At 34.4% G+C, this 25239-nt stretch overlaps 1 protein-coding gene across 2 annotated transcripts; it reads left to right on the top strand.

Annotated features, from left to right (window-relative positions):
- The first annotated feature begins 10 nt into the window (after positions 1-10).
- LOC115877063 (cGMP-dependent protein kinase egl-4-like) lies at positions 11-23180 on the top strand. 2 transcript variants are annotated; one of them, XM_030893136.1, is made up of 8 exons: positions 11-160; positions 4077-4247; positions 13381-13675; positions 14558-14789; positions 14930-15139; positions 19693-19868; positions 20416-20602; positions 22516-23180. In XM_030893136.1, exons 2-8 carry the CDS (start codon positions 4087-4089, stop codon positions 23139-23141), a joined length of 1887 nt encoding a protein of 628 aa, XP_030748996.1. In that variant the 5' UTR covers positions 11-160; positions 4077-4086; the 3' UTR covers positions 23142-23180. The 2 variants fall into 2 exon arrangements, with proteins under 2 accessions (XP_030748996.1, XP_030748995.1); XM_030893135.1 differs by lacking the exon at positions 11-160 and adding an exon at positions 1338-1578.
- The last annotated feature ends 2059 nt before the right edge of the window (positions 23181-25239 follow it).

Below are 25239 nucleotides of genomic sequence, written 5' to 3'. Positions count from 1 at the left end.
ACAAGATCAGTCCATTTTCATTTCGCGATCTAGATATCGCAAAAATATATAACAGTTACGTTAAATAATTTTACCTCTGAAGATGGAAAATGTCGACAATGGATTTAAATGAGTTTAAAAAGTTTTAGGCACTTTTCAAAAGTTTTACTGTATTTTATAGGTAATTTGTTTTCTTTTATATAGGTACAATTTATAATAAACCTAGATATCGATAAAAGAAACATGGTATATATTCTCTTTACTGTGTTTTAAACAAGTTAGAATTTTTTTTTTTGCTTAAATTTTGAGAATCACTGGATTTTTTCTGCGTTTTCCAAAAAGTCCAAAAAAAATTCGAATTAGAAAAGTTTTTCGAAAAATACAGAATTCTTCAATATTTTTTCGCGAAAAAAACTTGGTAGGGGTGTTTCTAGGATTGAAATATACCACCCCTAAAAATATATGCACTTATTTAACACTTATAAGTAGTATATGGTTTATCTTTCAATCATACAAATGACGCTGGTGGCATAACTGTTTGATCATAAACAAAAAATACGTAAGCGGTATTATACCTATGTGAATTTTATCGTTCTTGTTGTAAATGGGTTCTAATTTAATTAGTACTAATAATACATAGGTACCTAGCTTATGTTTAGTTGTATTAATAAAAAATATTTCGGAGATGTAAGAAGTAGCGTGTGTGAATTTTGACTCTGTTGATTTTTGCTTTTTGGAATATCTAATTTTATATATTGTGCACCGGATAATTTTTTGTATTAGGTAATGTATATAATTGTTACATTAGATTTATATAGATGAGATATATACAGGGTGTCCCAGAAATAAGTGCAAGCATTTTAAGGGGTGGTAGATCTCGATAAAAAAGAAACATATCTTCTCTTTATCATTTTTCAAATGAGTCCAAAATAGCGGAGTTATTTTACTGTAAAAATTTCCAAAAAAATAATTTTTTGCTAAACTTTTGACAACCACTGGATCTTTTCTGGATTTTCTTGTAAATTTAATCTAATACCAATGTTGCCATATTATCAAGAAATTATGTTTTTAACTAAAAACTAAAAAAAATTCCAAAAAATTTTTCAAAAAATTTCGAATTTTCAATTTTTTTTTTTTCGCGAAAATAACTCATATGCGTGTTTCTGGGGTTGAACTATACTACCAGTTAAAATACTTGCACTTATTTCTGGGTCACCCGGTATACAATTTTCAGAGGCTTTAAACTTGAAAAATCTACTGAATTTATCAGCACGTCAAAGATTAAATAGACATAATTATCTGTAAAATAATATTCAAAGTGTTTTATCATTTTAGCTAGTTCAAATATTTCAAATTTGAATTTATTTTTGCTTCCGATGCTAAGTAGTTTTGATGCTTGCGTAAATTTGTGTCCAAACGAAAGATATACCTTACGACCAAAAAGTTATATAATCAGTTTGGACCTTGTTAGAAAATTAACAAGTTTCAAGTGTTCTGTATCATTTAGTGATATTACCTCGTTATAGAAGTGTTTGATATAAGTGGCTATATTGCTATAAGCTTATCAGCAATGGACTTATTACGAAGATATAGACATAAGTAAGAAAAATTATATTATTACTGACCCGGCAAACGTTGTTTTGCCATATAAATATTTTTTATGTGACAAAACAGTGTAACTTTTTATCCACGGGATTGAAAATTATTGAATTACTAACTAATATCGGTATTAAAAAATAGGGGTTGATGGTAGAAGGGTGAAAATTTAGGGTTGTATGTATTTTTTAATGCTACATCATAAAAAAATAAAAATAAATAAGTTTGTCCAAAATATAAAAAAATTTGGGGTGGACCACCCTTATCACTTAGGGGTATAAAAATAGATAGCTACCTATTCTCGGAGGAGTATGGTAACTAAGATAAATTGTAAAGGTATTTTGATTTCCATATTTCCAAGACCACTTGACGCCTTTTTTTTGATCGTACGGTATCAATTTTTGTTACATATCTAACGTCTTTAGCTGCTATTTAGAAAACTGAATCCATTTTTTTAAAAAGTATCTATTAGATTTCCTAATATTTTAATACAAATTTCAAAGACATATAATTCATGAAAGTAATATTAGTATTAATCAGGCAAAACCTAGGATAAGCGCGCTAAACCTAGGATTTACCAAAAACAAGTGGTGAAACCTCGAAAACTTCTTTATTTTGCTTCCATTTCGGACTTTTACCGGACCTAAACAGTAAATCTTAGGATTTACCACACCGCATTGGTAAAAGTACGAATTATTTTTCTTATTTTACCAAAAACATTAACTAATTAGGTTAGCCTGGTTATTTGGGGGGTGTTAATGCATTAATTAGGTGGTTATTTAGAGTGTGTTAATGCATTGGTTAGCCTGGTTATTTGGAGGGTGTTAATGCATTGGTTAGCCTGGCTATTTGGGGGTGTTAATGCATTGGTTAGGTGGTTATTTGGTGGGGTTGGTTGGTTTTTACTACCACTTGCTTATTCGAACTTTTACCAATGCGGTGTGGTAAATCCTAAGATTTATTGTTTGGGTCCGGTAAAAGTCCGAAATGGAAGCAAAATAAATAGTTTTCGGGCTTTTACTACATGCTTTTGGTAAATCCTAGGTTTAGCGCGCTTATCCTAGGTTTTACTGCATTTCGGCCATAATTTAATACATAATTTTTTTAACCACGTTAAAAGTCGCATTTGTATCAATACAGGACGAAAATAAGTACCTACCTTATTATTTTTATAAATAATTAAATTGATTTTCCATTAATCATATCGATTGATTCTTATTAGACAGTATTATGTATTGCGAAAGATAAATTTACTAAAACACTCCACGATCAACAAAAAAATTAGTTTGCATAAAAAGGCCAAGGTAGATTATGATGACGTAGATGCATACATCAGATAAACATCAATATCAAGTAAAATTTCATGTATATATATTTGCCAAACACTTCAGATATATAATAATAATATAAGTGAAGGATATAAAGAGATGAAAAGTGTTTTATATTGTTATATGCAGAAAATATTAATGTTTTTATAACTATTTTTGAACCCCGGATAATAATAGTTACAATTTTAAAAATTTAAAAGAAGGAATTTTGTGTTAGAATGTAGAATGAATAAGAGGGGGGGGGGAGGAGGTTAATCACGGCGACATTAAAGATCTATTGTGTTGTTATAATCCCGCAATAATAATAACAATTTTGCAACCAATTTCGAGAATAATTGAATAGCTAACCAAGATTCCAGCCGTTGGCCGTCGAGGCCGCCGGATTTAGCGCCTGTTATCCCTAGCGGATTTTTATCTTTGAGAAAGAATAAATTCTTAAATTGCCCTTATAATCTAGACAAGAATTAGAAGTACCTAACCGTTATGAGAGGGTATCTTTTACCCCCACTGAGTTAATTAATTCAGCGAGAAATGGTCAAAAACGGTCCCGTCTGTCCATAACAGAAGACAGAAGACGGTCGACATATCCAACACCTGTAGCAAAATCTCATGTCTTGATTTGCGATTAATTTTTATTGTTATTAGATAAATAATAAAAAAAATCAACTTAAACCATTAAATTCTACGTAAAAAGGTGCTTTGGAAATGTTTTCACAAAAATACAAAATTTCCATAGCAAAAAAGTTACAGCGATTTTTTAAAAATGCACATTTTTAAAAAACACCCCGTAACTTCGAAACGATAACAGATATCGATGTGCGGTTTTCACCATCATATTTTTGATAAAAATTGAGCTACAAACACCGATATTAGTTTTCGTCGATCTCCCATAGAAAAGGGTGTTTCCCTTTAAAAGCGTCCAATTTGACATACCCTGTACATTACAAAATTTTTTATAGAAACTGAGATAAACTCATATCATTGAATTGATATTTTGAGAAATTGATAACCAACAAGTGATGTATAAAAATTAAGTAGTCATTATAGAACAATTAGTACCAATTATAACGATATAATATTTTGTTTTTAAACTCATAGAAAAATTAAAAACAATTTAAATATTTATTTGAAATTGATATTGTGTTTAAATTAATGCTATTCTTATGCCTATAGAGGCAGGTTAATGGAAGATTTGGTACTACTGAAGATGACGCTAAAGAAGTTCTACAAGAAACACACCAATAGATACAAAATAGTGAATGATGAGAATAGAAAACCTGGAATTTTGGAACCTTTGGTACAAGAAAAACAGGACAAACACAGAAATACCTACAAAACGGAAGTGTAAGTATACAGATGTATTGGGGAAACTAGCTTAAACCGTACTACTTTGCACAAAATTTAAACAAAAAAAGTTTTTACTTACTAAAAGTGAAGGGTTTAGTAAAATATATATCAGAAAAAGTAATAATCTAAGAGCTGGCTACATAAAAAACCTTATCATCGTTACATGGCTAATTTTTTGTGTGAAGTATCCTTTTGTGTAGCCATTATGAAATAGTCATGTCTGCCAGCGCGATCCCGGGGCATAAAGCGGGGGCGGCCAATCGAAAGGGTGAAATTTTGACACTAAAAATATTATAAGGTACACAAGTTATAATTACGAAAATAGCTTTTATTTACTATTAAGAAACGTGGAAAATTGTTGGCAGTTATTTTTCCGGTCGCTAAAATGCCGACAGACAAGGCAAAAGAGGCATGAAATTTTAAAAATTATTAAAAAATGAAATTTGAAGAATGAAAAAAATTATGGCATATTTGCATGCCGATTGGTGAAATGTCATATTTATTTATTTTAAAAGCCGCATGCAAAAGGGCAGACAAAAAGATCGTGGCTCAATCAGCTGCAGACAGTTATCAAAAGCGCGATAATTACTCTAGCGCTTTCAGGGAACGCTCGCTGCCTCATCCATTAACCGACATGCATGTATGCGATGATTTTCTTGTGTCAAAATTCTATGCCTCTTTCGCGTTGTCTGCCGGCATTTCAGCCACGAGGAAAATGTCTGTCAAAAATATACCATGATAGTAAGACCCATGATTACTTATGGAGCAGTTGCCTGGTACACAAAACTAGAGCAACGGACGGCAAGGCTAAACCTATGCAAAGTCCAGAGACTAGCATGTGTTTGCATCACAGGAGCCATGAGAACCTGTCCAACAGCAGCAATGGAGGTCATTCTAGATCTAACACCACTGCACATTGTCATTGGTAGATATGCCAATAATGATTAGAATGGTCACTAACGGAATTAGTACTGGGAGAATTGTCAGATCAGGGGCTTGGAACACCCTCAAAAAGGAAATACCACTTCTGCAACTCCCAGTGGACGATATGCCAAGAACGTACAACTTTGACAAACATGTCAATGTAGTATTGAGCAATAAGAAGGATTGGAAGAGCGAAACGCTTGCCCATCAGTTAAAAGACCATACCATAACTTGGTATACTGATGCTTCCAAATCCAATACGGGAACAGGGATCGGAGTGTTGGGCCGAGAGCTAATTACTCCGAACCAATGGGCACTTACCCTAGTATCCTACAGGCAGAAATCTACGCTATCGAGAGATGCGTACAACTTATCTTAGATAGGAACTATCGGAAACAAGAAATAGCCATCTTATCTGATAGTCAAGCAGCGTTAAAGGCGATCAACTCAGTCTCAATCAATTCGAAATTGGTCAAAGAATACATAGAGAAGCTGAATAAATTAGGCAAAGAAAACAAAGTCCTCCTACACTGGGTGCCTGCTCACCAAGGGATAAAAGGCAATGAAAAAGCAAATAATCTAGGTAGAAAAGGAGCGAACACTCCACTAACTGGACCAGAACCGTTCTGCTTTCCAAGTGGTAACCAACTCAAGGAGGAACTCAAGAACTTGGAAGATTCCATCCGCAACCTGGAATGGAAATCTTGCAATGGTCTAGGACACTCGAAGAAGTTTCTGAGGGCTTATGATCAAGAAAAATCACAGATCTTTCTGAGTAAGAACAATCTTCGGATTGTCACGGGGTTTTTAACAGGACACTGTCTCCTCAATGGACACCTCAGTAGATTGAAACTAAGAAGAAACGGCGAATGCAGATTCTGTGGGGAAGATGGGGAAACACCAGTACACCTCATCACTGAGTGCGCCGAGACGACAACCATTCGTACCATGAATTTTGGTACGACTGATATTGGAGATGGAGAACTACCCTCTATAAAACCGTCCCAGATACTGGCTTTTGTCAAAGCCCTGGGACTGTATGATGAAATATGATTCAAGAAAGGGGGACACAATGGATCTGTAAGGTCGAAGTGATTAACCCCATAAAATAATAAATACAAGAAGAAGTGTCAAGTCAATGTTAAATTATGGAAACAGCGTGGCTGCCTGGGTAACTAATTTTCAGATATGGCGGCTGGGACATTTGACATGACATAGACATGACAATTTCAATATTATGAAATTTATTTCCGTTTCCGGTTTTTAATGGCGGGCTGTTCAGGAGGTTTAAATGAGGGTTAATATACTTTTTACTCTTTCTAGTAGTAAATAATACAACAAAATTACTCAAAAATATTTATTTGGAATTTAGAACAATGTAAATATGCAAATCAACACAATTAAAGAGCTATAAACCAATAAACTACTGTATCAATATTAAATATTTAAATAATATCAGAGATGCTGTGTTAAAGCGAATTAGTAAAGTAACAGTGCATTGACTTACAGAAACTTGAAGATAAATAAATGTTTTCACAGCTTCACGGATAAATAACTGGAAGCAGGAAAAAGGCAACCGGAACCCACACAAAACCTGGAATCAAAAAAAATATGTAAAAAATATAAATATAGGTACCTACATAAGACTTTTGTGAATTAAATCAAACAGGACTTGAATGAAAATAAAATGAATAAAAAATATGATACATATACATCTAATACCTCATTTGTATTTTAAAAATAATCTACATACATAGATTTATAGCATTATTGCTATGAAAATACATAATAGGTACCTATGTGATATGTAATTACGCATTTCTGTTCATCTTGTAGAAATTTAACGTAGGCTAATAATAGTTCAATAATCATAATTTACCTTGTATAACTTGCTTTCAATTGCTCAAAATCACCGATCAGTCTTTAAAGTAGAGATACGGAAAAATCCTTGAAAGAATATCCCAAGATCCTTGGGTTTAAAGCTAAAAAAATATAAAAACAGTTAATATATTACCTATTTTTACCTATAATATGGCCCATACCTGCTACACGCCGAAACGTCGATTTCATCATTTTCTTCATGTAATTAATATCATATATACTTTATTAAAGTGTTAACAAGGAACTTTATATCAAAAAACATCTTTGTACTTATAAATTTCAGCCGAAATATCAGAAACAAACTTCCAATCAAATCTAAACGGCAAAAATTAAAATGGCGCCCGACCTTGCCAGAGGCCTCGGGAGCTGACGCTGACACACAGACAAAAGACAAAAGAACAGGACGCCGACGTGCATAAAAATTTTCCGTAGCAGAAACTGACAGAAATCATATAGAAATATTCAGATTTTTGTCTAGGACAGTCTAGAAGGCCATGCTTTCTGCCTGGGTAGAACCGCGCCACAACTGTTTCCAATTTTCCGGTTTACTGTCACCCCCCTGATTAACCCTCCTCCCACTCATTCTAAATTCATTCTAAAACTGTATGCGATGATTTTCTTTTGTCAAAATTCTATGCTTCTTTCGCGTTGTCTGCCGGCATTTCAGCCACGAGGAAAATGTCTGTCAAAAATTTTACACGTTTCCTAATAATAAATAAAAACTATTTGGCAATTATAACTCGTGTACCTTATAATATGTTTAGTGTCAAAATTTCACCCTTTCGATTGGCCGCCCCCGCTTAATTTCACAATGGCTACACAAAAGGATACTGCGCACAAAACATTAGCCATGTAACGATGATAAGTTTTTTTATGTAGCCAGCTCTCGGTCTATAATAATATTTAGAGTATACCATTTAAAAAATTACATAGATATTTTTAATTTTTAAATAGTAGAATTTTATAAATTTATTTTGAACACTCTGTAGCATCTAAGGTACCGTCTGGCCCATCTCAAGTATGGTTTTCTGTCCGTGGGTACCATGCTGTAATTTTTGTGGTCTATCTGTTGTCTGTTCTTCTTGCCCAGGTGTTTTTTTTAGCCCCCATTTTGTCACTATTTTCATAAATATTGTCGAGAAATGTAGATCGTACCTACCAAAGAAATATTGTTGCTCGACTTCATTTTTCGACTAAAGAGCGAAAATTTATTTAGTGTTTATCAACATGTGGATCGACGAGGATGTAATTATAATCTCAGCCGCAGACGTAGATGCCCCCTGACGCTTGACAGTAGATACCCTGAAATTGACGATAGTACATTGACTATGAAAGGATTTTTTAATTAATATCCGACATATAAGAACACTTTGTATGCTTTTAATTATGTTGATGTATCGTTTATAATATGTTCGACCTAATTAAAAGCACACAAAGTGTTCTTATTGGCCAGGACAGATTAGTGGGGTTAACTCTAATCAATATCCATAAAGATATTGAAATAAAGGTTGATGCTGTTATTGATAGGTTTTCCAAACAGCGTACTAGAAAACTTGATTTTGTTTTGTAGTTTTATTTATAGTTTATAGTTTTTATAGTTTTTTTTTGATAGTTTAGAGTTTTTTATTTATAGTTTATAGAAAATTAACTAATAAACGTCGTTGTTTCATTTTTGTTTATGTTATTTACAAATCTATATTTTAATTTTTGTGTTATGTTTTTATATCTTTTTGAAGACAAAAAAATCGCCGTCGTTTTAATTCGACAAAAAAATTCCGACGGTGATTTTTTTTGCGACTTAATCATAGTACCACCCCCATAGCATACACCTATCTACGCCCCTGCTCAGCCGCATTCCTTATTATTTCGCGAAATGAGCGTCGTCAAGCCAGACGGCAACGTCGCGTCGTTTTTGGATATGTCCTAGCCTCCGGAAGAGAAATTTATATAGTGGTAGTGACTTGCTCACTTATCTTTGTACAGATGACTTAAATCCGCTCCACAATGAAATAAGTAATAATTTAATAATAATAATTTTCTCTCAACTTCCACCCTCTCCACTTCTAAACTAGTTGCAATATCATTCCAGGCATCATACTTTCTATTTCTGTTCTTATACCAAGTATGCTTAGTGTCCCAAAGTTCGGGGTGGGCTTGATATTTTTCAATCAGATTTCGTGTTTTATCATTGCTCCACTCCATACCAAATTTATTTTTAGCAACAGAATCAAAAACAAACTTACGTACAAATGGAAAAATATTACCGATAAAGTTACTGATAGGAGTTGATTCGGTGGAGACCTCTTTCGACATGTTTGTAAACATTGTCGTCGACCAGATTTTTCTTTGACCGCTCCTCAAGCGAAACATGAAACAAAGTAGGCGACTTAAATCTGCGACATAAAATGTCGACGACTTTACTGAATATTCAGCAATATTGTCGACAACACTAGTCGGCGACTCAGTCGCCGACAAATGTTGCTTTGGTGGAGACCCGGCTTTAGATCGTTAAGGTATTCTCCATCTATTTTTAATCGTTTGTTGGTCCAGTCCAGTTGACGGAAGATTTCTTCTAGTGTTGCTGTAAACAGCTTTGGGGATATCGCGTCTCTGGTGTTGTTTTATATATCATTATTCTTGCTTTGGCTTTTTGTATACTCAAAACTTTTGTATACTCTATTTTGTATACTCAAAAATCATTTAAAATTATCTATCTAAAGATAAAAAAAATAAAGAAAGGAAATAATGATTATTGCAGGAATAATTTTTGAAACAAGTTGGATTATATAAATTTTCAAACGAAATTAAAATGCTATAGAATCCCACATTCTCTCATTATCGATAGGTATATTAATATACCTAACATACATTTTTTAGGAAATAACTTGTGTGAATTATTTCATGTCGAGTGTTACAATAATAATAGCCTGATAATTAACATAATTACTACATATTCATTGTTATGTTTTATAGATAAATTCTTGTTGATTATTAAAATATTTTAAATCATTGTTTAGCACATTTTTTTTCTGATAAATTATAACGATAATCAAAATCTTCCATTTGATTTCTTTTTCAGTAATAGTACAAGAAGTTAAGAGTCTATTACGCTGTACTGTTTGTAAAGGCTTAGCACGATCCTGTCATGTTAGGCCACATCCAAAATTCTAAACACACGTGCTTTGATTAAGGCTTGATTAAGGTTTGCAGAGCTTCAGCATTTGCCATAAAATATATAGCAATTTGTTACAAAACGATATAAATTATATATCACTGTAATCACAAAACTTCAATCTATTTCAGTATTGTAACAGAATTTTAAATTATGTCTTTATTTTCGAAAAAATTTAGTCCAAACATAAGGAGTATTTTGTTGATGTTTGACCATCAAAACAGTGGCGGACTAAGCCTGTCGGGGGCCCGGGGCGGCGAAGCTAAATGTGGCCCCCGGTCTGTTGCAGATAATGATATACTTCTAATGCGTTTTTAACTAAATCTTAAATAAGTTTAAGAACGATTTATTTTCGGTATAGGAACATGTATAATCAGTGAAATAAAAAAGTGATTTTCCATTTTAAAAAAATGATTTATGAAAATTTTTTAATCGATTAATTCATGAAAGCTGCGGTCATTATTATATGACATTCGGCCACAATGCTTTATTCAGGCACAATTTAATTTTTGAAATAGATAGCCACATGTCTTCTCTTTATGGTACAGTGGCTGTGGTAATCACTAAATTTGACATTTAGGCTATACACATATTTTTGACAAGAAATTTGTTTTGTCCTTTAGAATTTTTAGAATTTAGAATGAGTGGGAGGGGGGTTAATCACTTCGACCTTACAGATCCATTGTGTCCCCCTTTCTTGAATCATAACTCATTATACAGTCCCAAGGCTTTGACAAAAGCCAGTATCTGGGACGGTTTTATAGAGGGTAGTTCTCCATCTCCAATATCAGTCGTACCAAAATTCATGGCACGAATGGTTGTCGTCTCGGCGCACTCAGTGATGAGGTGTACTGGTGTTTCACCATCTTCCCCACAGAATCTGCATTCGCCGTTTCTTCTTAGTTTCAATCTACTGAGGTGTTCATTGAGGAGACAGTGTCCTGTTAAAAACCCCGTGACAATCCGAAGATTGTTCTTACTTAAACCCAGGAAGATCTGTGATTTTTCTTGATCATAAGCCCTTAGAAACTTCTTCGAGTATCTTAGACCGTTGCAAGATTCCCATTCCAGGTTGCGGACGGAATCTTCCAAGTTCTTGAGTTCCGCCTTGAGTTGGTAACCACTTGGAAAGCAGAACGGTTCTGGTCCAGTTAGTGAAGTGTTCGCTCCTTTTCTAGCTAGATCATTTGCATTTTCATTGCCTTCTATCCCTTGGTGAGCAGGCACCTAGAGTAGGAGGACTTTGTTTTTTTTACCTAATTTATTTAGCTTCTCTATGCATTCTTTGACCAATTTCGAGTTGATTGATACTGAGTTGATCGCTTTTAACGCTGCTTGACTATCAGATAAGATGGCTATTTCTTGTTTCCGATAGTTCCTATCTAAGATAAGTTGTACGCATCTTTCGATAGCGTAGATTTCTGCCTGTAGGATGCTAGGGAAGTGCCCATTGGTTCGGAGTAATTAGCTCTCGGCGCAAACACTCCGATCCCTGTTCCCGTATTGGTTTTGGAAGCATCAGTATACCAAGTTATGGTATGGTCTTTTAACTGCTGGGCAAGCGTTTCGCTCTTCCAATCCTTCTTATTGCTCAATACTACATTGACATGTTTGTCAAAGTTGTACGTTCTGGCATATCGTCCACTGGGAGTTGCAGGAGTGGTATTTCCTTTTGAGAGGTGTTCCAAGCCCTGATCTGACAATTCTCCCAGTACTAATTCCGTTAGTGACCATTCTAATCATTGTCGCATTGGCATATCTACCAATGACAATGTGCAGTGGTGTTAGATCTAGAATGACCTCCATTGCTGCTGTTGGACAGGTTCTCATGGCTCCTGTGATGCAAACACATGCTAGTCTCTGGACTTTGCATAGGTTTAGCCTTGCCGTCCGTTGCTCTAGTTTTGTGTACCAGGCAACTGCTCCATAAGTAATCATGCGTCTTACTATCATGGTATACATCCAGCGCAAAATGTTAGGGGAGCAGCCCCATCTATTTCCGGCCAGTCTTCTGCATATCATGAGATCCAATTTTTGAAATAGATAGCCACATGTCTTCTCTTTATGGTACAGTGGCTGTGGTAATCACTAAATTTGACATTTAGGCTATACACATATTTTTGACAAGAAATTTGTTTTGTCCTCAAAAAACAGTTAACGTTAAGAGTGTTTAATATCAAAATTCATAAAATTTTACAGAGAATTTAACTATGTAAAAAAATAAGAGCACCCGTTTAAAATAAGAAAGTTGCTGTCAACTTCCGGTACTTCCGGCAATGCAATTTGATGTAATAAAACAAGTAATAGTCAACTAAATTAGAGGTGGCAAAATTAAATAATGATTCACCACAATACATAAAACTCTAAGATTTAATCATCTGCTGATGATATTAACATGGTTAGCGAAATGCGCGTCTAGTGCAAAAATAAAGCGTTTTGGTGTATTGGGGGAATTAGTGTTTTATTTTGCTGTTGTAACACCAAAGGTTCCAACCCCAACTGTAATAAATTAGAGGGATTAAATTATTGAACATAATTTTGCTAACGAGCCACATACTTCCATTCCACGGGCCCTGCAGTATTAGATCGGGAAATCCCCGAGCGAATGTTCGCAATGGCAACTTATGATGACAAAGTGATAGAAATACCGGTTCCACAAATGAGTCGCGTTACTTTCGCGACCGTTCCAAGGAAATACCGCTACAAAATATCGCGATTTTGTAAGTCCTCCAAGATTCGAGAGACCCCTTCGCTGTCTCAGGCTCGTGGCCCCCGTTAAGTATAACGGGGGCCAAAGACGGCAGTACTCACTATCGGTTAGAAAGTAGAATACAAGTTATACTGTGCATTGGTTGTAATTTAAAATGTTTATTCAATAAAAATAAATAATGAAACCATTGAAATATAACTTAAGCTAAAATAAATAAATTCAAATTTATATTCATAATTATTGTAATCTTTAAAATTATAAAAAATAATAATTTTCGATATTTTAAACAAAGAAAATTACCCCTTGATTTAATTTCCTAAATAGAAAATGCTATTGAGAAAAAAAAATCTAATAAATATCTGCTTCTATTTATACTGTTCTAATTTATACTGTTCTACCTAATCTATCTAATTAGTTATTTAATTAATTATCCGCTTTTGTAGAGAAAAGGATGAAATCTTTCAAACCTTGGAACAAAATGAATTCCTCAAAAATATTATGGCCAAAAGCCATATCAATGAATTAATCGATTGCATGTACAACAAGGAATTACACGAAGGCGAATACTTATTGGAAGAGAACAAAATCTACAGCCAGCTCTACATTTTACGAAAAGGAACGTTTGAAGTCTTGGAAAATGGAAAATCTGAGGGAAAGTACAATGACAGAAGAATATTTGGCGAAGTTGCCATTCTGCATTCTTCTAAGGCATCTCATAGCGTTAAGGCTCTTGAAAAGGTAAGTTTTGCAAACCGGCACACTATGGACGTATCCTAAGATAAGTTGTACGCATTTTTCGATAGCGCAGATTCTGTCTGAAGAATTCTGGAACAGCTCTTAAGGGGCGTCCAGACCAGATGGGCGAGCAGTAACGAGCGCGAGCAAACATTTATTCAAATTCGCTCGTGATTTCTGCTGCTCTCGAGCACATGATCAGCTTCCGTCCAGACCTAGCGATTATTTGTATGTTCGTTGTTGATCGGTGTGTGGCACTTCATGTTCATAATGTCGGAAAAAAATATTGCTTGTGCGTCTTTCATTGTATTTTATAAATTGTTGAAACGTCAAAAGAGAAAACGACTGCAGAGGAGATGGTGGAACATAACTCTTTTTAATAATCGAATTTCTCATGGTGGTAACAATTTACTAAACGATGTTGAAACAGAAGATTCTGGAAAATTTAAGAACTTTTGTCGAATGTCACTTAGAGATTAATACCTTATTAGATTTAGTTGACATGAAAATAATGAAAAGTGATACCAATTACCGAAAAGCAATTTCACCTAGAGAAAGGCTAGCTATAACCTTACGGGTCTTTGCGATTTTTGTACTCCTCTATTAGTTTTAAAACAACTTCATTCGGCCATTCCATTTTTGATATTCGATCACAAACGTGGTAAACAAAATCCCGTCCAAACCGAACGTGCAAGAGCGCGAATTTTCTTTGATGTACCGACACGGCGTGGGACAGCGTCGAGCGCGAGCAAGCAATCATTCGCTCGCTCGCAGAGCCGTCCACACCAGTTAATCGTTCCCATAGAACATACCCGAATTCTTGCTCGCTCCTGCTCGCTCATCCGGTCTGGACGCCCCTTTTTATAGAAACCTTTTTTATTTTAGGGAGAAGTATGGGTACTGGATTCTTCCGACTTTAAACGGATAACCATCAATGACTCTATGGAAAAGCAAGACGAAATAGTTAAGTTCCTGAAAAATGTGCCTAGAATATGTGAAGCTAGTAACGACAAGCTGTACAGACTGGCCGATTTAGTCACTGTTGAAAAATACGAAGGATCTAAGATTTTAATCAAAGAAGGCGATGTCACGAATAAATTCTTCATTATTGCTGCCGGTAATGTAAGAATATAAATGTAAAAAAGGAATAGTCTTTTTTTACTTATTAAAATAACCACTTTATTCCTTAATAAACTAATAGGCAATCTAAAAAATCCTGTACGCATTGAAAAATATTATTAACAAATATTTTTTTAGGTTCTGCAACACTACTATGCAGGCATGGCGCTAAAAAGGACCGAAAAATCTTCCGGGGTGATTTTTTTGGTGAAGAAATATTTCTGAAAGAAGTAGCTAGTATTTGTACTGTGATAACTGACGCTGTAGGCATTGAATGTCTCGTGTTGTCTAGAGAAACATTCCTAAAATATTTCAATGACCTAGAAGATTTTTTTTATAAGAAACCAGGTAATTTTAATAAAAATTTCATTGAGGAACCATGCAACATTTATACAGACCGGACCACCGTAGTAGTAACATAGGCAGAACCGGACGAATTAAGGCTGATTCATGGTACACCGGGCCGTACCCGAGCCGGGCACGTTCCGTAAAGTAGACACCGAGCCACGTCCGGGCCTTCAATATATGCTACACCGAGTGGACAACGGGGATCATGTCCGTGCCGATTATATTCTAGAAAACAGTGTTGCCGCAGTGGAACATTTGTACCAAATTGATACTTTTAATTCTATTTGGTACAGTAGTACTACATTTTCAAATCCAGGATGATTTGGTACAATAATTATTTCCCACGCGCACCGAAATTGAATAGATATTTAATAATTATTGTCGTTGATATTGCATTAAACGCGCTTACCGATACCATTCGGAGAAAATCCGCATTAATTAACGACGTATTATAAACGTTGTAATGTCTATAGCGTTGCCTATATTAAATAACCCGAAGAAAAAACTTGAAAATTTACTGTTTCTAACATGCTTCTATATTTGCGTTTTTTTTAAATAAAATTTAAGTTTTCCAAGTATTGTGTGTAGTATTAGAATTACTTAGAATTCTTCAACCTATACATACTTATAATTGGGTTTTCTGAATTTCTATTTCATGTTTTTCGTCTCGATTTGTGTCTTTCTCCAGGAAGTTTTTTTATGTAGAAATTTATGAAGAAATTCACAGCGACCAAACCGGTTAAAGTCATATGCAGATGTATTTTGTTGTGCTTTAAAAAATTGTACCAAAGTGGTACATTTTTAGTTTATAATGTGGTACGCGCTAAAAGTTGGGTGCGGCAACACTGCTAGAAAACAGTCGCTATAGGCCCGTAGACGAACGAAGTATTTAGCCCGGGCGACTCATTTATGTTTGCCGCAACGGGGCCGGACCGTAGCGGATCCGAGGAAAAATGTACACCGACATTTCTCGGACGGGGCACGGACGCGTTCTGGCGAAGCTCGGCCCGTGCTCGGCTTAGCATGAATGCATAAGGATAAATAACATTTGACAATGTTTGGCCGTGCCTTCACCGTCGCACGGCCCCGGCCCGTCACGGTGTACCATGAATCAGCCTTTAGCGTATACCCGTCCGCCGGATAAAAAGCAGGCGAAAAAATGCGCTAAAATAAAAATAGGTCGATATGTGATAAGAATGTTTCAGAATTTGTATTTATTCGTGTTTTAATAGCCAAAACGAATACGTAGATTCTCGCGACAGTTCTCGTGTAAAATTTATTTTTTAAGTAAAATAATGGATGTTTATGAAGTTCGTGAGAAAATTCAAATTGTAAAATGGTATTTCCAAAATACGTCTTATCGGGATATACAAACCATTTTTCCACAAACTTATGTAAACAGGCCAATTCCATCTTTATCTACTATATCAAGTGTTATTAATAATTTTGAAACACATGGGTGCGTGTCCCGACAAAAACACAAAAAGCCTGATGTGTTGATTAATGAAGAACAGGAGTTAAAGCAAGTGTTCGTTTGTGCTACCGCGGATCAAAATCCCACGTTTTCAAGTAATCAAATTGTTGAGATGGTTGCCCTGCCCATTAATGCCCGTATTGTTCAAGAATATTTGAACAATACTTTTCCCAAACCGTTTAATTAGTGGACATGGAACTATTTTGTGGCCCGCTAGATCACCAGATCTTTCTCCCAATGATTTCTTTTTTGTGGGTTATGTAAAATCCAAAGTGTATGGTCATAATGGGGCTAATAATCTGGATGAGCTTCAAGTAAAAATACGAGAGGCTTTCCAAACTATTAGCCCTAATATGTTAGCCACTGACAGACGGGGATTTTACGACCGCCTAGGCTTCTGTCTAGCACAAGAAGGTGGTCTTTTTGAACACTTGTTATAACTTTTTTTTATTTAGAGTAATATTATAGTTTTTTTTTGGGTTTAGAGAATTTATTTATTTTTAGTTTTGGCTTGTAAACACACTCAAATAATAAATATTTAAGTATTTTTATTTTAAATGTTACCTTAAGTGAAGGTAAACACTTAAAATGAAAATAATAAATACTCGGCACTCGCGCCATATTCCTAGTCTGTCACGACCGACCCGTCCAAGCACAACTGCAACTGCGTACTGCCTGACCAGCCGACTAGCCGGCAGTGAATCTCGAGTACGAACGCAAAACGGGTAAACGTAAATTCGTCCGGCAACTTGCTATGTTACTATTAGCCTGGTCTTCTCTGTATAAGCTATACCAAATAAACTTTTACGGCCGTATTCATAGTCGAGCGCCAGCCGCCCGCCAAAAAGAAGCGCTCGCCGAAGATTTCTCCGGCGAGCGCTTCGATATCGGGAGAGAAAAAAAGCTCTTTCATAGTCGGCCGCCAGCGCACCGCTGGCTTATTACGTTGATAAATTTTTATAGACCTTAACCTTAACCTATTGGTGCTGTGTTAAGGATTTTAAAATTATTTTAAGGGAAAATATGACCAGAGTAGAAGTAATTTATATTTTTAAATTGGCTCTATTTTTGTTTTGTGTAGATGACTGATGTTTTGTGAATTTGGTATATTTTTTCCATCAGTTTGTGTAAATTACAAAGAGAATTAATGTAATAAACGAAAAAACAATAGGAAAAATAAAAAATTATAAACATAACAAAAACAAAACGATAAAACATTTAAATGGTCAAATAGACGGACGAAATTCATATGCCTCAAATATAATGAATAATGGCCTCAAAAATACGTATGTCATCGTTCTCGTCGATTTCTGCATTTAATTGTACATTTAATCGTCACAATATTATAAATATCCATAATTAATTCAGTTTGTTTGGTGCTTCTTTCAACTAGAGAAATAAAGCAAACTAAACTGGCGGGCCGCCCGGAGATGGTAAGGACATGCTCCAGTCGCCGCACTAAGGGGTATTTAACCCAAAAAGTTGGCCAATATTCAAAAATCTAAATTCAAGATATCAACCAACCGATACCAGGAATTATTTGTATAAACATGAATGTATTCGAGGGTAGGTGGTAGGGGTCAATGTCCCCCCGTGTTACAATCCGCGCCAATCACAAATTGTTCTTTTCGAATAGACGGGCTGTGTATCGCTGTGCTTTTACAAAATTTACTTAACAATAATTATCTTAGTTTTTCTTACTAATCGCGATTTTTTATTGATCTTATATTAGTTTGGAGTATAATATGGGAGTATTACTCTTTAGTATAACTGTTATTTTGTAGTTAGAACAATATTAATCTGCTAGTTCAATAATAGACATATTATTTCATTTATAACAGAATGTTTATGTAAACTTTCAGTATGTAATCGAACCTTATCAAGTATATCAATCTGGCTGGTTTTGTAGCTTAAGTATTCCTTTAGAAGACCTTGATAAGAAATTTTGCTAATTTTTGCGAGTTTGGCAGTTACAATTTTTTTAATCGAATAAAAATGTAGTGTTTTTCACTTTCAACACCCTGTATCTTAGAAACAATGCATTTCTGGACCTATGTTTATGGGAACTTTTCTCCATAAAATGACCTGAGGAAGCACTCCCTCGAGTATTGACATGTTATTGTCAATACTCGAGGGAGTCTCGACTTAATCTTGTCAATAAAAAAACGCTAGGTATGTATTAAAATTTGAAGCAATTTCTTTATTTTCTCACGTTTTAAAACGCGGAAGAATGCAAAAAAAAAAAAATATTATTGGCCAGGTTTTGAGGTAAAATACCCCATAGTGCGCCGGCCGAAAATCACCCGGATGGGGTTTAAACTGCGCAAGTGTTCTTCGCCTGGAGATCGACTATGAAACGGAAAAGAAATGCTTATCCAACCGCCCGCCGGCGAGCGAGCGGTTACTCTATATGACGGATGTGCGCACGCGTTACTCGGAGAGTGCTCGACTCTGAAATAAGAACGAAGAATTTCGGGAAAGCTCCCGCCAGAGGGCGGCTGGCGATCGACTATGAATACGGCCGTTAGTCACGTGATTAAGCTTGACCGGCACAGCGTTGCCCACTTTTACATATTCTCTTTTAATCAAAATATTTTAGGAAACTAAAATAAATTAATTATAATATAAACAGTTATTATCTACATCAACAAAACTTACCTTCTTAACAGCACTTAAGGGACATAAAGGTTCATTGGTATCGCTTTCCCATTCAAAATATTCTAATAAGGTTGCGATGAGAGTTTTTTGGAATGGCTATTAAGCTGTCTTGTATACTTCGCACTAAAAGAGGTTCTAAAAAGAGTAATGTTCGACTGCAAGGTCTGCTAGTAAAATTTTTTAAGCTTAAAGTATCACAACACAATTCGTTTAAACCAAAAACTCGTAATACAAAACTAAAGTGTCAAAACGAATGACAATGTCAGAAAATAAATAAATAAATATGGCAACTGGACGTTTTTTACAGTAGAAATTAAAAATTTAATTGGTATCGCGCTTATATAAAACTTTTTTCATATCTTTATCAACAACGACGATATTGGACTTCCTAGTACTAATATGACCCACCCTGTATTTTTAGATGAAGAATTAAACATCCACTATGTGGAACTGCAAAACCTGAAAAAGCTAAAGACTTTAGGTAGGGGTGGCTTTGGAAAAGTAGTACTGGTACAAGACAGACAGAACAAGGAGAATTTATATGCCCTAAAGTATTTGGCTAAGCATGAGATTGTGGGTAAAAGCCAGAGGGATCAGGTTAGAGAGATATGAATTAAAACTAATTTCATAAATATAGAGGGTGTTTCAGAAAACATGTACCATCCCTCCTGGGGAGATTCCTCACGTAAAAATAAGATTTATTTTTTATATCAACATAGGTCCGATTCTGTCTTATTTCGTAGTTACAGGGTGTTAAAGTCTTCATTTCTTTTTCGATTTATTATAATTTTCTTCCTTATAAGTGCGACAAATTTTAATGCTAAAAAGTGTCAACATATTCACTAGAGACGTGCATATGAGTTAGTATCACTGGAATATTTGTCTCAAAATAACACGTGCGCCACTGACTTTTTTCCTCTTGCAAAGGTGTGTAGTTTATTTAATGCTGTTTGGAAGTAGTATCGTGCTTAAGATAAGGCCTATTTTTTAAAAGTTTTAGCATCCTATAACTTTAAAAATATGCATTTCCGCACGCAATTAATATAAACATGTTCTCATATTTTTTGATTATTTAAAGAAAAATACTATTTACAGAATAATTACATGTTCCTAATATTTCTTTTTCTTTTTTTATGTTTTTTAGGTTTATAATGAAAAACACCTTCAAATACAATGCGACAATAACTTCATAGTAAAACTCTATCAAACCTTTAAAGACTCAAAATATATTTATTTCTTGCAAGAACCATGCATGGGAGGTGATCTTTGGAATCTCTTACGGCGTCAAAAAAAGAAATGCTTCGAGAGTGACACCGCAAAATTTTATTCAGGTACAAAATAAGTAGGGGAAAGTCTCTCCCCTTATACAGGGTGGCCCGAACTGTATTCCGGAAACTTCGGCAGCATAAAACTAAGTAAAAAAGTTCGTGTACATGTATGTCCTAAAATGCTTAGTTTCGGTGATACAGGGTGTAGAAGTTTCATTTTTATTTCGATTTTTTCCAAATAATTTCAGAAGTAACGTCAATATTTGGATGAAAATTGGTATCTGGGAGTTTTTTAACATGAGAAATTTGATTTTGCTGTCAATATGGCTCCTATTTGTAGGGGGCGCCACCTACGTGTGTTTAAACTGTTTTGAAGCGTAATAACATTTTGTCCGTACCTGTATAAAAACTACTGAGGGAAAAATACATCTCTGTAACTTTTAGCGCAAAAAATATCTCTATATAAGAATCGTTACGAGCAACCGTTCTCGAGATATTTAGAATGTAAATAGTCAATCCATGTCATTATTGACGAAAAATAAACACGTTGAGAGTAGATAGTTATTTCACTGAAATAATAAATTTGGAAAATTTTTATTTTTTTAAATTAATCGTAAAATTTTATGCAAAAGAAAATGATAATTAAACAGTTTCTGTTGAACTTTTGGCACAAAAACATTTCAAATTTATGGTTTCAGTCTAATAACTATTGAGTCAACATGTTAGAGAAATGAAATTTCTACACCCTGTATCTTCAAAACTAAGTACATATATGTATATTATAAACTAAGTATAGTCTTCGAAACTATGTGCTAATACACTTATAAGGACTTTTTTACTTATTTTTATCTACAGAATATGTTGCTGAAGTTTCCGGAATACAGTTCGAATCAGAATATAGCTGCTGTGTTTTTACTACGAAAGACTATAAACTGATATTTCATCTTTTTAAGCTGTAAACGAATAAAATAACGTGTAATTTTTAGAACCATTACTCTTAGCGATTTTTATCAAGAGACGTTTTTTTACGTAAAAAACGTCGTAAATGTATATTTTTAGGTACGGACGAAAAGTTATTACTCTTCAAACCAGTTAAAAAATATGTAGGTCGCGCCCTCTACTAGTAGGAGTCATATTGACATCAAAATCAAATATCTCATGTCAAAAAACTCCCAGACACCAATTTTCATTCAAATATTGGAAAAAAAATCGAAATAAAAATGAAACTTGTACACCCTGTATCTCAGAAACTAAGCATTTCAGGACATACATTTATACGAACTTTTTTACTTATTTTTATCTGCAAAATACGCTGCCAAAGTTTCCGAAATACAGTTCGGACCACCCTGTATAGTGTTTTTACTTTTATACAGAATTTTTAAAAATGCCAATTCTGATGTTAGGCTAGTAAGCTTACCTCATCACCCAAAATCCCCATTAGTTATTATAAAGGTGATTTCGTTTAATGCGACCAGGGTTCGGAAAACTACATGTTACTTTTAAAAACTACATAAACTACATTACATGTAGTTAATGTAGTTTATGTAGAGGGTGTAGTTTATGTAACCTATGTATGTAACTTTCAAATTTCAAAGGTTTGAGGTGAGGTTATAATAAGTTGAAGCTTTAAAAACACATAATGTATTTAAGAAAACAGAAGAAATATGGCTTTAAATATAATATTTACATCATATTATTACATCTCATACAGAGGAAAATTATTCATAATATCAATACATAGTTTATTAACGTAGTTTTCATGTAGTTAATGAACGGGAAAAGAGGTAGTTTTTGAAGAAAAACTACACGTAGTTAATCAGGTAAATTACGTCTTAATTAACTACTTCCGAACCCTGAATGCGACCCCTAACTTTCCCTTCTCCTTTCTCCAAGTGTTTTCCATCTTCCTCGCTTTTTATTTTCCTTGCCACCCAGTATATTTTATAAATAATTTTTTTTTTATAAATATTTTCCAGCCTGTGTAGTAGAAGCTTTCGGGTATCTCCATTCCAAAGACATAGTTTACAGAGACCTTAAACCAGAAAACGTTATGGTCTGTTCGAACGGTTACATCAAACTGACTGACTTCGGTTTCGCCAAAAAGATACCCAATCAGGATCACGCCGTGAGTTTTGTAGGCACAGCGGAGTACATATCGCCAGAAATAATCCTCAGTAAACCCCACGACAAAGGCGTAGACTACTGGGCTTTGGGGATATTTATTTATGAAATGCTTGTAGGGTATACGCCCTTCAAGAACAGCGATCACAACGACGAAAAGACCTACAAAGCGATACTTAAAGGGATAGATTTTGCGACGTTTCCTGCAATTATATCGCCTAGGGCAAGAAACTTGATCAAAAAACTTTGTAGGCCATTATCGATAGATCGGATTGGTTGCCAGAAAAATGGAGTAGATGACATAAGAATTCATCCCTGGTTTTCTAAGGTTGACTGGGAGAAATTGGGGAACTTGGAGGTGGAACCTCCAATTTTGATATGTTTGAATGGCAAAAGTGATACTAGATATTTCGATTATGTTAAGGATAAAGACCATGAAGTTGCTGTTGATGATTTCACGACGTGGGATAAAGATTTTTAAGTTATTTTTGTACAGTAATAAATCAAATAAGTTTATAAACTGTTTTTACTTTACCCTGTAACAGAGCTGCAAACTCACAGAAAATTTAAGTCTTTTTTTTATTTAAACCATTTTAATGACTTAAGTCATTTTTCGAAAGCTGACTTAAAATTTAAGTCTTTTTGAGAATGATTTGTGACTTAAATCTTTATTCCGAAACTAGCGTGTACCAGTGACTTCGTTCGCGTCGAATTAATCATTTGTAATGGTGATGATAAAGCAAAGCAAGAATTTCCGATAGCATACAAACTGGATAAAATTTTCTTGCATTTATGTCAGCATGAGAAAAAACAATATGGCGATATTATTATATAACTTGGTAATATTTGAGGGGTAATTTCATCTCGTTGGAATTTGAGTTTCGAAAAATCCGTTTGCTAAAAATAAGCTTTTTACGTCAAGCAGTTTAAGCAGAATCGTGGTTAAGAAATTCCCAACTTTTTGGAACACCCTGTATGATTTTTTAAAAAATTTCAAAATATGTAAAAAAAACAAATAAATTATGCTTGTTCAAGCGTTTTCCCGAAAGACTAATCGTTTTTTAAATAACAAATATTGTAATATTTGAGGGGCATTTTCACCCTCTTGGAATTTGAGATTCGAGAAACCCCCTTATCGAACCTCTACACCTACGTCAATCCGTTTGCCAAAAATCAGCCTTAAACGTCAAGCAGTTTAAGCAGAATAGTGATTACTCAAAGGTCATATTTTATGAAACACCCTGTATAATTTTTTAAAAAATCTTAAAATATGTAAAACAACAAAATAAAATATACGTGTTTAAGAGTTTTTCCGAAAAACTCACCGGTTTTTAAATAAAAAATATTCTAATATTTGAGGTGGGTTTCACCCCCTTAGAATTCGAGTTTCGAAAAATCCCTTCTTATCGAACCTCTACACCCTAAAGTCAATCCGTTTTCCAAAAATCAGCTTTTTACATCAAGCGCTTTAAGCAGGATCGTGAGTATACATTTTTAAAAAATCTTAAAATATGTAAAAAAGCAAAATAAAATATACGTGTTTAAGCGTTTTTTCGCAAGCTTGACAGTTTTTTAAATAAAAAAATATTGTAATATTTGAAGGTGGTTTCACCCCCTTAGAACTGGAATTTCGAAAATTCCCTTCTTATCGAACCTCTACAGTACATCTGCTTGATCTGTGTCTATGAAAGGAATGCGGACAAAAAACATTTAAATAAACAACAATATATTTTATACGTCGATTTGACGAGTGCGTCACCGCAAATCGCTCCGCCCACTCATTTTATTGGCTACTTGCAAATTTGTTGAATTTTTATTGATGGGACGCGTCGTCTATTTTTTTAGGAAAAACATCGAGAGAATATCGTTTCCCCTCTCACGGATACCCCGTAGCTACAGAACGGACAGACGTACTGTACACCCTAGAATCAACGTGTATGCCAAAATTGAGGTTCTTACCTTGAGTGGCTTGAGTAGGATCGTGATTAATCAGTGAGTCTTAAGATGAACTTAAGGATTTTATATATTAGTATAGATTTAATACCGATAGGTTTTCCAGCTCGCCACCAACACACATGTATCTTATCTTCTTCTTGTTTAGCTACAGTCCCAATTTTTCATATTCTATCAGTTTTCTAGTCATATATTCTATATATTCGGAATTTCGAAAAATCCCTTCTTATCGAACCTCTACACCCTAGAATCAACCTGTATGCCAAAATTGAGCTTCTTACATTGAGTGGTTTGAGCAGGATCGTGATTCAGTAGGTCAGTCACTTAAGGATTTTATATATTTAGTATAGAGAAAAAAGCATTTTCAGAATTACCTACTTTCATACATCTTATGAAATAAAACCTTGTGGTTTATTTGGTTAAATAAAAAATTGGCAATGTTATTTATACAAAATTTTATTCTTTCTCTCATGATGACAAAATAAGATGTCAAACCTGTCAATTAGGTACTTAAACTATTTCAAAAATAAATTGAAACAATCTGAATCATAAAAAGTTCCAAGTAATTCTAAAATAATCCTCTTACTAAATTCTATATTTCAGATTCCAATATAAAAACTAGAAAA

This window comes from Sitophilus oryzae, unplaced genomic scaffold (assembly GCF_002938485.1).
Source record: "Sitophilus oryzae breed Bouriz unplaced genomic scaffold, Soryzae_2.0 scaffold_1442_pilon_pilon, whole genome shotgun sequence".
Lineage (NCBI taxonomy): Eukaryota > Metazoa > Arthropoda > Insecta > Coleoptera > Curculionidae > Sitophilus > Sitophilus oryzae.
The sequence above is the reverse complement of the archived record's forward strand: the minus strand, read 5'-3'. Positions and strand labels throughout refer to the sequence as shown.

What these genes read in the sequence shown, in the direction of transcription:
- LOC115877063 (XM_030893135.1), top strand. Translation starts at nt 1,550, where the DNA reads ATGGACTTATTACGAAGATATAGACATAA. An exon ending in GCGTTAAGGCTCTTGAAAAG is followed by an intron (nt 13,676 to 14,557) that starts GTAAGTTTTGCA and finishes TTTTTATTTTAG; the next exon opens with GGAGAAGTATGGGTACTGGA. An exon ending in ATTCTTCATTATTGCTGCCG is followed by an intron (nt 14,790 to 14,929) that starts GTAATGTAAGAA and finishes ATATTTTTTTAG; the next exon opens with GTTCTGCAACACTACTATGC.